The sequence below is a fragment of the Gymnoscopelus braueri genome (genome assembly GCF_963280865.1).
Source record: "Gymnoscopelus braueri genome assembly, chromosome: 13".
Lineage (NCBI taxonomy): Eukaryota > Metazoa > Chordata > Actinopteri > Myctophiformes > Myctophidae > Gymnoscopelus > Gymnoscopelus braueri.
In genome coordinates, this window is record NC_137615.1 from 33,531,587 (window position 1) to 33,545,709 (window position 14,123).

The 14,123-nt window shown below is 41.5% G+C and overlaps 1 protein-coding gene across 1 annotated transcript; it reads right to left on the bottom strand.

Moving 5' to 3' along the window:
- Positions 1-2,969: 2,969 nt before the first annotated feature.
- On the bottom strand, positions 2,970-6,984 carry wfikkn2a (info WAP, follistatin/kazal, immunoglobulin, kunitz and netrin domain containing 2a; the record flags this gene model as incomplete). The annotated part of the gene is made up of 3 exons (XM_080447771.1): positions 2,970-4,170; positions 4,852-5,168; positions 6,763-6,984. The coding sequence occupies 3 exons, from the start codon at positions 6,982-6,984 to the stop codon at positions 2,970-2,972; spliced, it is 1,740 nt and encodes a 579-aa protein (XP_080303897.1).
- Positions 6,985-14,123: the final 7,139 nt, after the last annotated feature.

The following is a 14,123-nucleotide window of genomic DNA, read 5'->3' on the forward strand; positions in this document are numbered from 1 at the left end:
TTATCTGTCACTAAATGTCTCTCCTGTTGAACCAAAGAGCCAGTAAGACTTCACAAGGATCTGCCCTCAGCCAAAAACTAATCACACCCATTTCTTCACACCTGTAAACCTGTGATGTGACGATAAAGTTGACTCTGATTCAGATTTTATGACCACATTCAAATATAACTCATACCTCTTTTGTATCTCCAAATCCTGAGAATTTTTTTTATGACTAATAACCAGTGGTGGAAAAAGTACTCAGATATTTTACTAAAAGTAGCAATACCACAATATAAAAATACTCTGTTACAAGTAAAAGGCCTGTGTTCAAAATGTTACTTGAGTAAAAGTACAAAAGTATTGGCTTCAAAATATACTTAAATTACCAAAAGTTAAAAGTTCTAAACATTTTGAAAATAGCAGATCTACAAGCTCACAACACGTCGCATCGCGAGGTAAGCTTGTAGATCTGCTATTTTCAAATAGCCTATGTATAAAGTAGGGCTAGTGGTTAATGTATGTTTTATAATGTAATCATTTATATCTGCAAAGTAACTAGTATTAAAGTAGTATTAAAGTTTTCAAATAATTGTAGTCGAGTAAAAGTACTATATTTGCCTCTGAGATGTAGTGGAGTAGAATTAAAAATATTGAAAATTTGAAATACTCCAGTGAAGTAAAAAAAATATCTCAGAATTGTACTAAAGTACTTGAGTAAATGTTACTTTACACCACTTTACACCACTGTTGGGGCTACAGTACACTTCATCACTCCTTAACCTCATCTTCAGCCCCATGTTGTCAGCCCTCCACCCCCCTCCCTCAGCTCTTACTCCCACCGCACCTCCAGCACCAACAGGCCACAAGTTCAAAGGAGAGCCGCTTATCTTATGTGTGTGTGTGTGTGTGTGTGTGTGTGTGTGTGTGTGTGTGTGTGTGTGTGTGTGTGTGTGTGTGTGTGAGTGTGTGTGGCCAAATTGTTAAATAATATAAGAAAGAGGCAAAACATGTGAAAATAGCCGATCTGCTATTTTCACAATATTTATCTGGGGGGTCCCCTGAAAAGGTTGAGAACCACTGTGATAGACATCCCTCCATTCCCCCTAACCACTTCTCTCCCATCTTCTAGTTTTCTTCCTTGCTTTTCCGTTCTTATTTTCCTCACTATGTCCCTTTGACGCAAATGTGGCCAACTGAGAGAGAGAGAGAGAGAGTCAGCCAACATGTCTTTCTTGGTCCTCTCTTTCCCTTCACGCTGGCCTCTTGCACATGAAAGGATCCGATCCGAGGGTGGGTGGGGTGTGTGCTATGCGAGGGCCCCAGACCCAGACACAACACAACACATAGGCTCTGCAGGCCTCCACAGCTGGGCTGGAATGTGACCTGCTCCACATTTTAATGCCAAACTGGTCTCGCTGTGTGAGGAAGAAGTACAGGGGGGATGGAGGGACACTTTGCCTACAAAACAGTATGCTAACATGCTGGCCTGGACAGATAAACATAACATTTAACCCATATATATTGTCGCACGGCAAATAGTGAAAATAGCCGATCTACACAGATCACAGTCACAACACGCCATGAAGCGACACGTTGGGAGTTTGTTTTGCTATTTTTCATACATTCTGAAAATCTTTACATTTTGTGCAAATGTTTTGACAATTTTGGATAATGTATGACATTTTTACTTTTTACATTTTGGGAAATGTGTCCATATTTTTAATGAATTACAGGTGAAAACATGTTCACCTACAATGATATGCCCAAATGATGGATTCCATGTTGAAAGTGGTTATTAGACAGCTTTGGTTTTGTGTGAAGGTGTATATAGGGCAGCATAACATCATGGAGCATTGACAATTGCAAACACAAGAGTTCCATTATACGTCATCTTTATTTACCATCATGTTTCATTAAGTTAGAATGAACTCTAATAACGTATATACTGTATGAGTAAGAGTATCTCTATACTCTTCTCCTAATTAGATTAACAGAAGTATAGATTGACTATATTTGGTCACCACCGTAAAAGATCAAAAGATCAAAAAAATAAATATGAAGTTAAGTACATAAATCCAGTGGAACCAAAGAGCTTATTTGATTCTGGTAGACAAAACGAGGTTTTACATTGCATTATCGTGAGCTCCAGTGCTCAGAACATATATTACAAAATATTATATCTTTTGGGAATACCCACACAGCTTAAAGCAAAAGTAGCAATCATATTAAGGCATTCAGCTACATGAATGTCATTAGTGAATTAAAGATAGTTACAATTAAAACGTAATGCATAAGGCAACTTCTTGTTTAACTTACAGCTACAATCCGTACGTTTTATGTCAGTTTTTCCCCTCTACAAAGGTACACTACGATAAAGATGGCAGCGCATCCAATCTGGTGCTCCGTCTGCTTCAAATAACTTTGTTGACGTTGTCAACCAGTGGGTGTCTGACCCAGGGTCTACATTTCTCAATGGAAGAGTAGGCAGACCGCCTCCAACCACTGCAGATGTGCTAGCTATATTATACATACTCTACAATACAGATTTGTTAAAATAATGTTTTATTCATTAAAAGTCCCGGATTATAGCTTTAAAACTGTTACAAAGATGAAATATTTTGTTCATATACAGGTTAAGTGCTTTTCACTAATACTAGGCTATTTCTTCAGTGAATACACCTTGATTGCGATCTATAGTTTACACTAAATTAAACATATATCCAGTTTGACACTGCCATTGTCCACAAATAATGTGCAAAGTAGACTGTAGAATACAAAATAAAATAAAATGCATTATGGATGTCACAAACGTACTTCTTGGTACAGTATCTACACAGCAATAAGGAATGAAGGAAAACTGAAACAAATAGGCACCAACAACCTACAGATAACAGACTAATAGTTTTATGGTCAGACTGGTGAGGTCAATGGAACTTCAAACCCAGAATTATTTTGAAAAGAGTCCTGGTAGGAAACCTTGAAGTACTTTACTGGATGGTGGAGAAGTCTTTGAGAAAGTCACAGGTCTTCTTGTGGATGACCTCTCGAAGCTTCCTCACCCTCCGCGCGCTTGTGGAGCCCACGAAGCTGTCAGGCTGCAGGATGGCCATGCCATTCTGAACGTCTCCCATGATGATCAGCTGCCCGTCGACTGTGGTGATGTTGGGGCAGGGGCAGGTCCAGTCCATGTTCAGGAGTGTCACCTCCAACGGCTCCTGGCCAAAGAACTTGAGACCCATCTTCTCGTCCTTCAAGATCTCCTCCACTGTCACCAGAGCGTGGCCTGACTCTTGCTCCTCGGTCAGCTCGGTGACACGCCCCAAGATCACAAAGTCACTCTTGCAGAAGCTGGCCACCATCTTCCCTCGTGGCTTGCACATCTTGCAGTTGTGGTTCTTTGGAAAGGGGCACATCTCCTCGCAGGCTTCTTTGGATTCAAAGTTGTTCTCGTTGCTTCCACAGCCTCCGTAGACAAAGGATTGACACTGTTTGAGGGTGCTGCTGTATGCCCAGCGCGGCTCATAGGCCTTACAGGGGCCTTGAAGGCTGGGTAAGCTGCAGGGGGCCGCTAGTTCTGCACCACATGACAGCATGCAGGCTTGGTAGGTGTCAAAGTGGTTGCGGTTTTTATTGCACTGGCTGTATGTGAAGGTGAAGCAATTGTTCCTCTTTGACTCATAGTACCAACTCATGCTCTCCTCGCCACAGTCTCCTGTGTCTGGAGCTTTCAGGCACTCCTCAGCTGGAACTGGCAAGTTAGTACCATTGCCCTCAGCGCTCTTACCCCTCGATTCCCTCTTGATGACGACCAAGGGGAAGTGCGATGAGACGGTGCCGCCTACGTTTTTGGCCGTGCACGTATAAATGCCAGAATCCTGAGGTTGGGTATTGTATATGACCAGCTGGCCGATGTTGGTGACCACAACATTCCCTCGGACGTGATTGGGCCTCATTATGACGTTCTCCCTGCCCTCCAGCTGTTTCTCCCAGGTGATTTCTGGACGTGGCTTCCCGGACACCTCACACAGGAAGCTGGCTGTCTCGCCAGCAAATACCGCTTGTTGTGTGGGGCCACTGAGCATAGTTGGGGGGTGGATGTCAGCAGGTAGGGTGGTCTGGAGTGCAGTAGTGGGTCGTAGGGTGGTCTCCACCGGGATGGGGCTGGTGTTTGGCCACATCAAGTGGAACCTGTGGGTAAGCCAGGTAAGTAGAGACTCAATGTCCTGCTATATTGAAATGCCACCAAAAAAGCTAGGGGTAATGAATGTCTATGTAGTATGATAAAGACACACCCCTAACACATGTACATATGAGGGCTTATCAAAAGGTTGGAAGACTTTATAATCTTTAGATAAAATATGGTAATTTGCTTACAAGATGAACTGTCACCATCAAATATTTTCTGTAACGTGGTTGCACTTAATTTGAGGAATATATTTCTGAGAAAAAACAAACTTTCCCATGACCACACACTACATTCACCTGACTTTGCTTCCTGTTCCCCAAAATCCAAGTCAAGCTGAAAGGAAGTAGATAATATTCCATAATAACCACCGTGTCAGGAATGCTGAGACAAGTGCATGATCACATTGCATTCATCACCTAGTGTAGATTATTTTGAAGGAACCATGCAGCTCATAATGATGCTGTATAGTCTTTGAAACAAAGCCTTTGAACCTTTTGATCAGCCCTTGTATTTGTATTTGCCATTCAAACATGCACTGCAAGGGTCCATTTGTTTACTCTCAGATGAGTCGCAGTATGATCACCCAGCATGTTTACAGTGTACTCATTCGCAGCATGAAATAACTTTACCTCGGCATAGCAGCAAACAGATGATAAAGATGTAAAAAGTACTTAACATTTTACCTGCAGGTGACCACAGAGATGGAGATACCCTTAGAGCACGCCTCTGCATCCATGTAGCACTTGTTATAGTAAGTCATGCCATCGGAAGCACAGGTAAAGTGGGGCTCCCTCTCACAGCGGTCGCGGCACTTACACACGGGCTGGCCATCCCAGATGTCACACTCTGACCCTTGCTGGGTGCACATGAACTTGTCACAGGTGGCGCCCTTCGGCATTCCAATGGGGCCCCTGTTGCCCTTGATGTCCATGTAGCGTGCTGCCACACAGCTCTTGTTGCCACACACGTTGTTGCAGCACTTCTCGAATGTCTCACAGTCCTGATGTTGGGAGAGATTGAAAACAAAACAGTTGTAGTATACACAGCTGATAGCATGTTTAGTGCAGTCTTGATGCATCCATGATCTAGGCTAGACATTAAAAGGAAAAGGCTTTAGAAGTGCTTTAAATGACAGCTTGTCAAATACTGGATTAAATACTGGTTACATTTCAGTGCTAGAATTTGGATGATATTTTCTAAATAAAAACATTAGATGTGGTTTCTCCACACTTATTGGCAGCTGTCAGTTGAAGCTCTTGAATATTAAAAAGTAAGGGTTAGGGTTAGGGTTAGGGTTAGATTACCATTGGGATATACCAGAGGGATTCATATTGCAAACCACAGTATTATCAATTATCTCAATGGACCAAGATTTGTCAATATTTACGTGACCTAAAACGTGATTGTATATTAACAGATGCATTATTATATAAACTGTTTATGAAAAATCTGCCTTTTGGATCAGTATGACTTGTTATAAGTTAGTAGTGAGTCCCTTCGTGCCTCTAAATGGTGTTCCATTTTGCTTAACATCATTATAAAGTCAAATATATACTCCCCACACTGCATGGCCACAGTAGCCTACACTATATCCATACGCTAAATGAATAGCAAATCACAAAAGGCTCCAGTGAATACTTAAGTATAGGTTACCACAAGCAGCTGTGCCTAACTATAAAGGTGTACAATATGACAGGTGATTGTACAATATTCTTGCTTCATCTTTACCAGGGGTGTTAATAATTCTGGGGCAGTCAGTCATATGGAGATAGATATATTGCAATATTCGTGAGCAAATAGATTTGATTATCTTGCCTTGTATAATAATCCAATGACGGGAAAGAATGCTATAGCCTACAAGGCATTTACTCAAGGCTCCCTCTCTCATCATCATAGACTGCATACTGTATAATAATAGTATAGCCTAAACAATTAAGTAATATCCCTTTATTATATAATGATATAGCCTAACAAGTAGGTCACTTTATTTCCATTGAGAGAGTGCAGAAATATCTATGTTCATAAAACCAGTGGTGGAAAGTAACTAAGTACATTTACTCAAGTACAGTAACATTTTGACGTATTTTTTACTTTACTGGAGTATTTCCAATTGTCAGTACCTTTACTTCTACTCCACTACATCTCAGAGACACTTTTACTCCACTATAATTATTTGAAAACTTTAGTTACTAGTTACTTTGTAGATTTTGATTATCATTACAAAACATAGCCTACATTAACCACTTCAGCCCTACAGCATATATTTTGGCGGATCTACAAGCTCACAATGCATCACATGCATTGTGAGCTTGTAGATCTGCTATTTTCAAAAGATTTTAAAACATTTTACCATGAAAACTTGTGAAATGGGACATTCTGCATAATGACTGAGTAGGCTACTTTCTACTTTTGGTACTTAAAGTACATTTTGATACCAAATCTACTTTTGTACTTATACTCAAGTACATTTTGAATTCCAGACTTGGAACAGAGTAGGCTATTTCTACATTGCAGTATTACTACTTTTCACTTAAGTAAAAGAAAGAAGAGAGTAGGCTACTTTCTTCCCCCCATCACTGCATGATTAAACTCACCTGGTCAGACTCACACTCGCGCATGCAGGTGCTCATGGCGTCCACCCACAGGTTGGGGTTCATCTCGTTGGGACACATGCCCGCGTGGGAGTACACCACCACCTTGGCCACGGACACGGACATGGGCATCGGCATGGCCCGCACATAACCAACGTACAGCAGTAGAATATAACACTGTCCGAGCAGGAACCAAATCCATCGGGGAAACAGCATCCACCACATGTCCTGATGCGCGTTACGGCACGATAAGGACCGAATGCCAAAACGCTCGCCCCAAAACACAGTCGCCCCCGGGGCAAATCCGGCTGTATTCACCTGGTATTGCTAAACGTAACCTTCAGTAAACTATGGCTAAAACCTAACCTTATTCCTAAACGTATCCTCAGTCAAACTATGCCTAAACCCTAACCTTATTCCTAAACGTAACCTCAGTAAACTATGCCTAAAACCTAACCTTATTCCTAAATGTAACCTCAGTAAACTATGTCTAAACCTCACCTTATTCCTAAACTTATCCTCAGTCAAACTTTGCCTAAACCTAGCCTTATTCGGAATTCCTAAACGTAACCTCAGTCAAGCTATGCCTGAAACCTAACCTTATTCCTAAACGTAACCTCAGACAGTCAAGCTATGCCTAACCCTAAACTTATTTCAAACCTTATCCTCAGTCGACAAGAACCGCTGGTCCGCGAAAGAAATGGGGGCGAGCGTGTTTTGGGGCGAGTCTTCCGGCTACCATCCAGAGTTATTATGGGGCGGAAAAAAGTCCCTTCAAAAATAGCTGTGAACTTATTCTAAAACTAGAATAAAAACCAGAGGACATCAAAGCAGAAATATAGCCGAGAGACGCATAGCGTCTGCCTGGAGTGGAGAGCTCCCCCAAAGTCCGTTGCTCCGCGTTTAATAGTCCTAAGAGATTATAGGCTCGAGGTATGCAAACCTTATTACTTAAGATACATGAATTACAGTGGCGCGTCTATCCCACAGCAAATCCCAGCTGAGTTACAGTTATGATGAATTTAATTAAAGAAAAAAGAAAAAAGGAAAACGTTCTCCAATGGACTGCAAGCTGCGGTATTCGCTCATGGGACTGGCGAGACACCTGTGCGTAAGGACTCAGCCATTTTTAACCCTTAGCTGGCAAAGACGGAGTGAGAGCAAGCTGTCTGTTACCAGTGGTTCTCTGACTTCTTCGCGTCAAGGACCCCCATATTGACACATATTAGCCCATTTGAAAAGATATGCCAGGGACTCAACCATTTTAACTTCTTATTGGGGGTCCCCCAATCTACACTGTAGCCTAGTATCATCATCAGTGTTAATTTCAGAGTTACAGACACATAAGGGTGGGGACCCCCTGGAACCCCCTCAAGGACCCCTGGGGGTCCCCAGACCCCACTTTGAAAACCACTGGTCTATACAGCAGTTTGTATGGATAATGTGAAGCCAAAACATAATTATTTGAATTATTTACAAATGATTTGTTTCATTGTGTTTTGACAAAATGTGCATATAGGCTACTCACCAGGGAGAAAATGGGCGGATAGCCTAAAAGAAAAGAAAACCATTATGCTAATGACACTTATCCCAGTCTTTAATTCACATAATACTTCAGGGTTACAACTGTAGGCCTATACCATTTCAACTTGCGACATGGAATATGAGATGGGATTAATAGTAGGCTTAAGTAGCCTACTATTTCCTTTTAGGGACTGTATAGGCTGTCAGATTAAACTTCAGTAGGCTATTTTAGACTGCATTTCTTTTATTCATCTGAAGTGTCATTCTCCAGAAGATGGCACCAAACTCAGTGTTGATGTTGTCCTTGTCTTTTGTATTCTTCATGGTAACCTGGGCTGCAAGACAATGAATTCTCCCCTATAGTGTGATAATAAAGATAACCTTGAACCTTAAAAGCGCTGTCTGTCACCAATGTTGATTATGCTCTGAACTTAATTCTGCACTGGATGTCTGCCCTCATCTTTCCTCCATTGTTTTCAGTATTGCATTTAGAGTCAAAGATAAGACAGTCCTGGACAATGATGGACAAAGTAGGCTACTCAACTCCGTACTTGAGTCAAATATACTCCTGGTCAAATATTACTCAACTACAAATGGAAGTTGCTCTGTGAAATTTGTACTTGAGTTAAAGTAGGCTACTGGTAAACCATCCCAGTCGCGTGAATTCACATTATCATGTGTGTCTGCAGAAGACACAAGATAATGTGAATTCACGCGACCGGGATGGTTTACCAGGCTAGGCTACTGGAGTATTTGCTTTGAAAAATACTTAAGTATTCAAAAGAACACATTACAAAGTACATTTTCTTTTTAATATCAATGCTATGTCCACCACTGGTCCTGGATATCTAGGACTTGAGTGGTTAAAAATGAAAACTTGGATATTACCAACAGACACCCAACCATCATTGATGGCAGCAACACCAGTGATGCCAATTTCAAACACTGAAAGACGTGAGACATCAGTGTGTGGACTAGAGGTGCAACAGTTGATCAAAATAATTGATTTAATTGATTATAAAAAAGTAGCGATAGTTGATCATTTAATAAAATAATCAATTAATAGGCCTAACCAATCCCTATTTTCAGCATGTCATTACAGGCAGACATTTTCTAAAACATTATTTTTTTTATAGTGAAAATAGCCGATCTGCAAGCTCACTATTGCACAACACTGTTGTGCGACAAAGTATGAAATAACGCATATATTTCATATAGCATATGATATACAAGATTTAAAAAATATGTATTAAATCACGCCTCGAAAAAGTGATCAATAGAATAGAATAATCATAAGAACATAATCAATAGTTGCAGCCTTAGTGTGGACATTTTGAAGGTTACTCAAAATGTCCTGACAAAGCTGTCAGGCTGTCCTAAGTGGATACTATAAGACAAAATGCTGTCACAACTCCCACATGCAAGAGGCCATGAGTGGTCCGAACAGCTTGATGTCTTGTTGTGAGAAGCTGCTCTAATTCCACAATAAGCCAATTCCAGGAAGTGTGGAAAGAGAAGACACAAAACAAAATAAATGACATGTGGTTCACTGACACTTTCAAATAAAGCAGGTCTGTATAACAACAAGGTCTTTGCAAAACGAAACACCAGTCATTTAACGATACACAACTAATGAAACACTATTTGAAAATAATGTATAAGAACCTGGTGATTTAGTTTAGCGAACATAAAGTATAAATTACAAGTTGGGTTTTGGAGTGAACCTTACAACTGAAAACACAAACAGGAGGACAGAAAAAGACTATACAGTACGTATGAGAAAGAAAAGGGCTAAAGTCCTATGAAGTCCGGGTGACAGTTTGTTCATCACGTACCCATAAGCTTATGTAGTCACAAAAACAATGATAAACAAGTCCAACACTTTAAGTTAACCTCTCAATCCAAAGAGAATTTCCTAGTACTTTCCTTGATAGCCAACAGTTTTTCCAGTCTTGATGACTGTATGGATGCACACTTCTTTAACCCATTAAGACCTGAGGCCGATTCTAAAAACGCCTTCTAAAACCTAACCACAGTTTTCTGAAAACATTCAAATTCTAACAAAAAAACAAACAAAAAAAATGATGTTACTATATGTATAGCAACAACTAATGAGACACAGAGGTGGCTCCCGGATTCAAAGGTATAACAACGTATAGGTAGCAACAGGTCTCAATGGGTTAAAACACCATGACATTAATTCATCGTTCGCCAACAGCCAAAACATGTCCATAATCTGATGATGAGAACAAAATGGTAAGAATTTTCCAACAGTGAGGGGATAGTTGGCTATGGAACACGGAAGTGACTCACCTTTGTTGATACGCAGCCATAAGGTGGCTGTTTTCCGCTCTGTTTTGAGCGGATAAACTCCAGTGTCTCCTCAGCCGTGAATTCCACCAAACCATCCGCCGCGACTGTGTTTGGTGGTGAGGTTTTGGCCATGTTTGCTGTATAACCCCTTAGGGAAGATAAGGCTTAGCAAGCATTGGTCAGAAGCTGTATTCTCCCATGGGTTATATCATGGGTTATATCATTCCTCTGATCCTGGTCAAATAAAGGCTGTATATGTGAATAAACATAGTATACTGTATGAGAGGTTATACCCCATGGTATAGACAGCAAATTCACAACCTGTGGGTTGTGAGGATATTGTAAGTGGGCCCCCAAATAATTAGCAAAACACTAAGATTATATTGATAATATAACATTAATATATATATAAATATATATAATATATAAAAAAGTGGAATTCAACTGGTGTGTGTGTGTGTGTGTGTGTGTGTGTGTGTGTGTGTGTGTGTGTGTGTGTGTGTGTGCGTGTGCGTGTGCGTGTGCGTGTGCGTGTGCGTGTGTGTGTGTGTGAGAAGGGTACATGAGAGACGGTAGAGGGGTTGGAGGGTGTGGGGCTGGGAGAAGAAAGACAAGAGAGAGGAATACAACCACCTTAAGGACTACAAATCATTGTGTATATCCCTGCACTGTTTACACCAAATGACCTCGGTACATAGAATGGTAAAATAAATGGTAAATGGTGCATTTATATAGCGCCTTACAATGATTGTGCATTACATTCACCCATTCACACACACATGGCAGAGGAAACCATGCAAGGCACCAACCTGCTCATTGGGAGCAATTAGGGGTTTAGCATCTTGCTCAAAGACACTTCGACACTAACTCTGGGGGAACCCAGGATCGAACTCTACCTCCTGAGCCACTGCCGCCCCCGAAATGATGTACATATGAACAGACCAACCACCTTTAATCACATTTGAATAAATTGCTGCTATTTGTCGAAGGTTTTATACCAAATGAATGCAAAACATTGAAATGCTGCTGTCAACTTTCAAACATGTATACCAAGCTAACCTTTCCTATATGGGTGTAACTATTTCTGACAGAAAGTGCACAATATTTGTTATAGTTTCGTAAGATCCCTCAAAGTTGCAATGTAACACAGCTCTGTTTACACTTTTATGTTATTCCCATTTATATTCAATATTTATTTGTACATAGATTGTTTTGTTTTGATTGTTTTGTTTCACTTATGCTTTGGCAATGTAAACGTATGTTTTCTCATGCCAATAAAGCTCCTTTGAATCAAAAAATGTAATTGAAAGAGAGAGAGAGAGAGAGAGAGAGAGAGAGAGAGAGAGAGAGAGTGTGTGTGTGTGTGTGTGTGTGTGTTTTAAATGTGTTCTTCCACAATCTGTGCTTCCCAAGCCGCTCCCCTGCTGTGCCCAAAGAGGCCCAATGCACTCCAGCCCTACCCCCTGCTGCTGCTGTGACACGCGCACGCACAGACACACACACACACACACACACGCACACACGCACACACACACACACACACACACACACACACACACACACACACACACACACACACACACACACACACACACACACACAGAGCAGAGAAGTAAGTTTCATACATGTTAACAAAGAGCGCAAAAGCATACACATGTGAACATGAACATGAACACATGCATGCACACACACTTTCAATAAACAAAATGTTTAAAAAAAAAACTTGACATTCCTATACAGACTCGCACAGACAAACTGTAGTGTACTACACGTTTGATCCTTGGGCACATTAGCCCGATATACACGGCGGTTTTCCCGCGCCAAACATATCTGCTCTACAAGCTCACGATAGCATTGTGAGCTAGTAGATCGGCTACTTTCGGCACAGGACACCATCATATGACAGAATATAAATTAGGCATCCTTCCTTCCGTGCAGACACTGACATCCGCCAGTGCATGCGAGCTCAAGAATGCACGCAAATCAACAAGCGCATTTGTGCTGCAATCTCAACAGTGAGAAGACTTTTTTTTTAATTTTTTTTTTTACTTAAGTTAAAGTAGCAATTCCACAGCGTAGAAATACTCTACAGTCTACAATACAAATAAGTCCTGTATTCAAAATGCTCAAGTGGTTAATGTATGTTTTGTATTAAGAATCTAAATCCAGGAAGTAACTTGCATTATAAGTTTTCAAATAATGGTAGTGGGAGTACTCGAGTAAATGTACTTAGTTACTTTCCACCACTGAATCTCTATGTGTCCCACCTCCCTCAAGCCCCTCCACCCCCTAACCTTCACCCTTCAAGACCTTGCATTCCCAGCATAGCCGACAGACACTGGAGGGGCTGCAGGGCATGTCAAATATTGAATAAAGCCACAAGGACGACCCCCTGCGGTGCCCTTGCATGGCCTATCTGCCTTTAGCACATGTATTGTGTCTGCAGACCGACCTTGACTTTGACCTTCATGGTGCGCCCCTTGGCATCTTTCTGAGTCTGGTCTCAAAACAAGCATGATGTCTCACTTATTGTTGTTCGGTTTCCCTTGCGGCGCAGTGTGGTGGTATGCTGTTAAAAAATGTCAATAATACGGTTCAATGTCTCCCAGTATTTCTTTTGGAACAGGACCAGGCATTCTTACTGTCTACAGTTTGTATCATGAGAAACACAATAAACAGTTGATTAAAAAGTGCAGACTATCTTAGACCACCGTGTTAATTACAAATCATGAGTCTATGACAAATGCTCAAATCAGTGGATATAGGGGACAAGCCATCTAGAAGAGGGTCTGTCCTTCTGTTTGCCCATGAGTCTGTGCATCTGTTCACAGCTAATCTCGCAAACCACAGGAAATCCCAAATATCTTTGACAGTGACAGCCACAGCCACGACGACCATGATCTGGTACCGCCCAAATTTAGAACAATACAAGGAATATTATATAATTCAAGGAAATCTTTGGATAAAGATAAAAATGGATAAAGACTTGTCCAGGGGCACCGACTTCGAATGCTATCAATGCATCGAATGGGAGATTATCACGTTTTATCAGACCATTGAATGGGCGAGTAGGCAACATACTGACCTACCGGTGATTTATCAGACCATTCTTTGGGCGTAATCAGGAGCTACTGACCTACTCGGAGGCGGAGCAGTCCCCACAAACATTACGATTCTGTACATCGGTACAACATCGGTACATAACTCGAACGGCGCTGAGAGGGCTCAAGCGAACGTCGCAACGTTCGGGACGGCAACTCGCTCGCTTTAGCTCGATCGGTGGTCCCTCACGTGGCTCCGGTTCGCTTGAGACTGCGCGCCTCCGTCATGGTCCGAAACCGAAACTGAACTTTTTAAGTCATCTCCGTCGGCAGGTCGGTATGTCCTGATGACACCCAATGAATGGTCTGATAAATCGCGGGCAGGTCAGTATGTCGCCTACTTCGCCCATTCAATGGTCTAACATGATAATCTCCCATTCAATGCATTGATAGCATCCGAATGGGGTGCCAGGGGTAGTAGGCTTA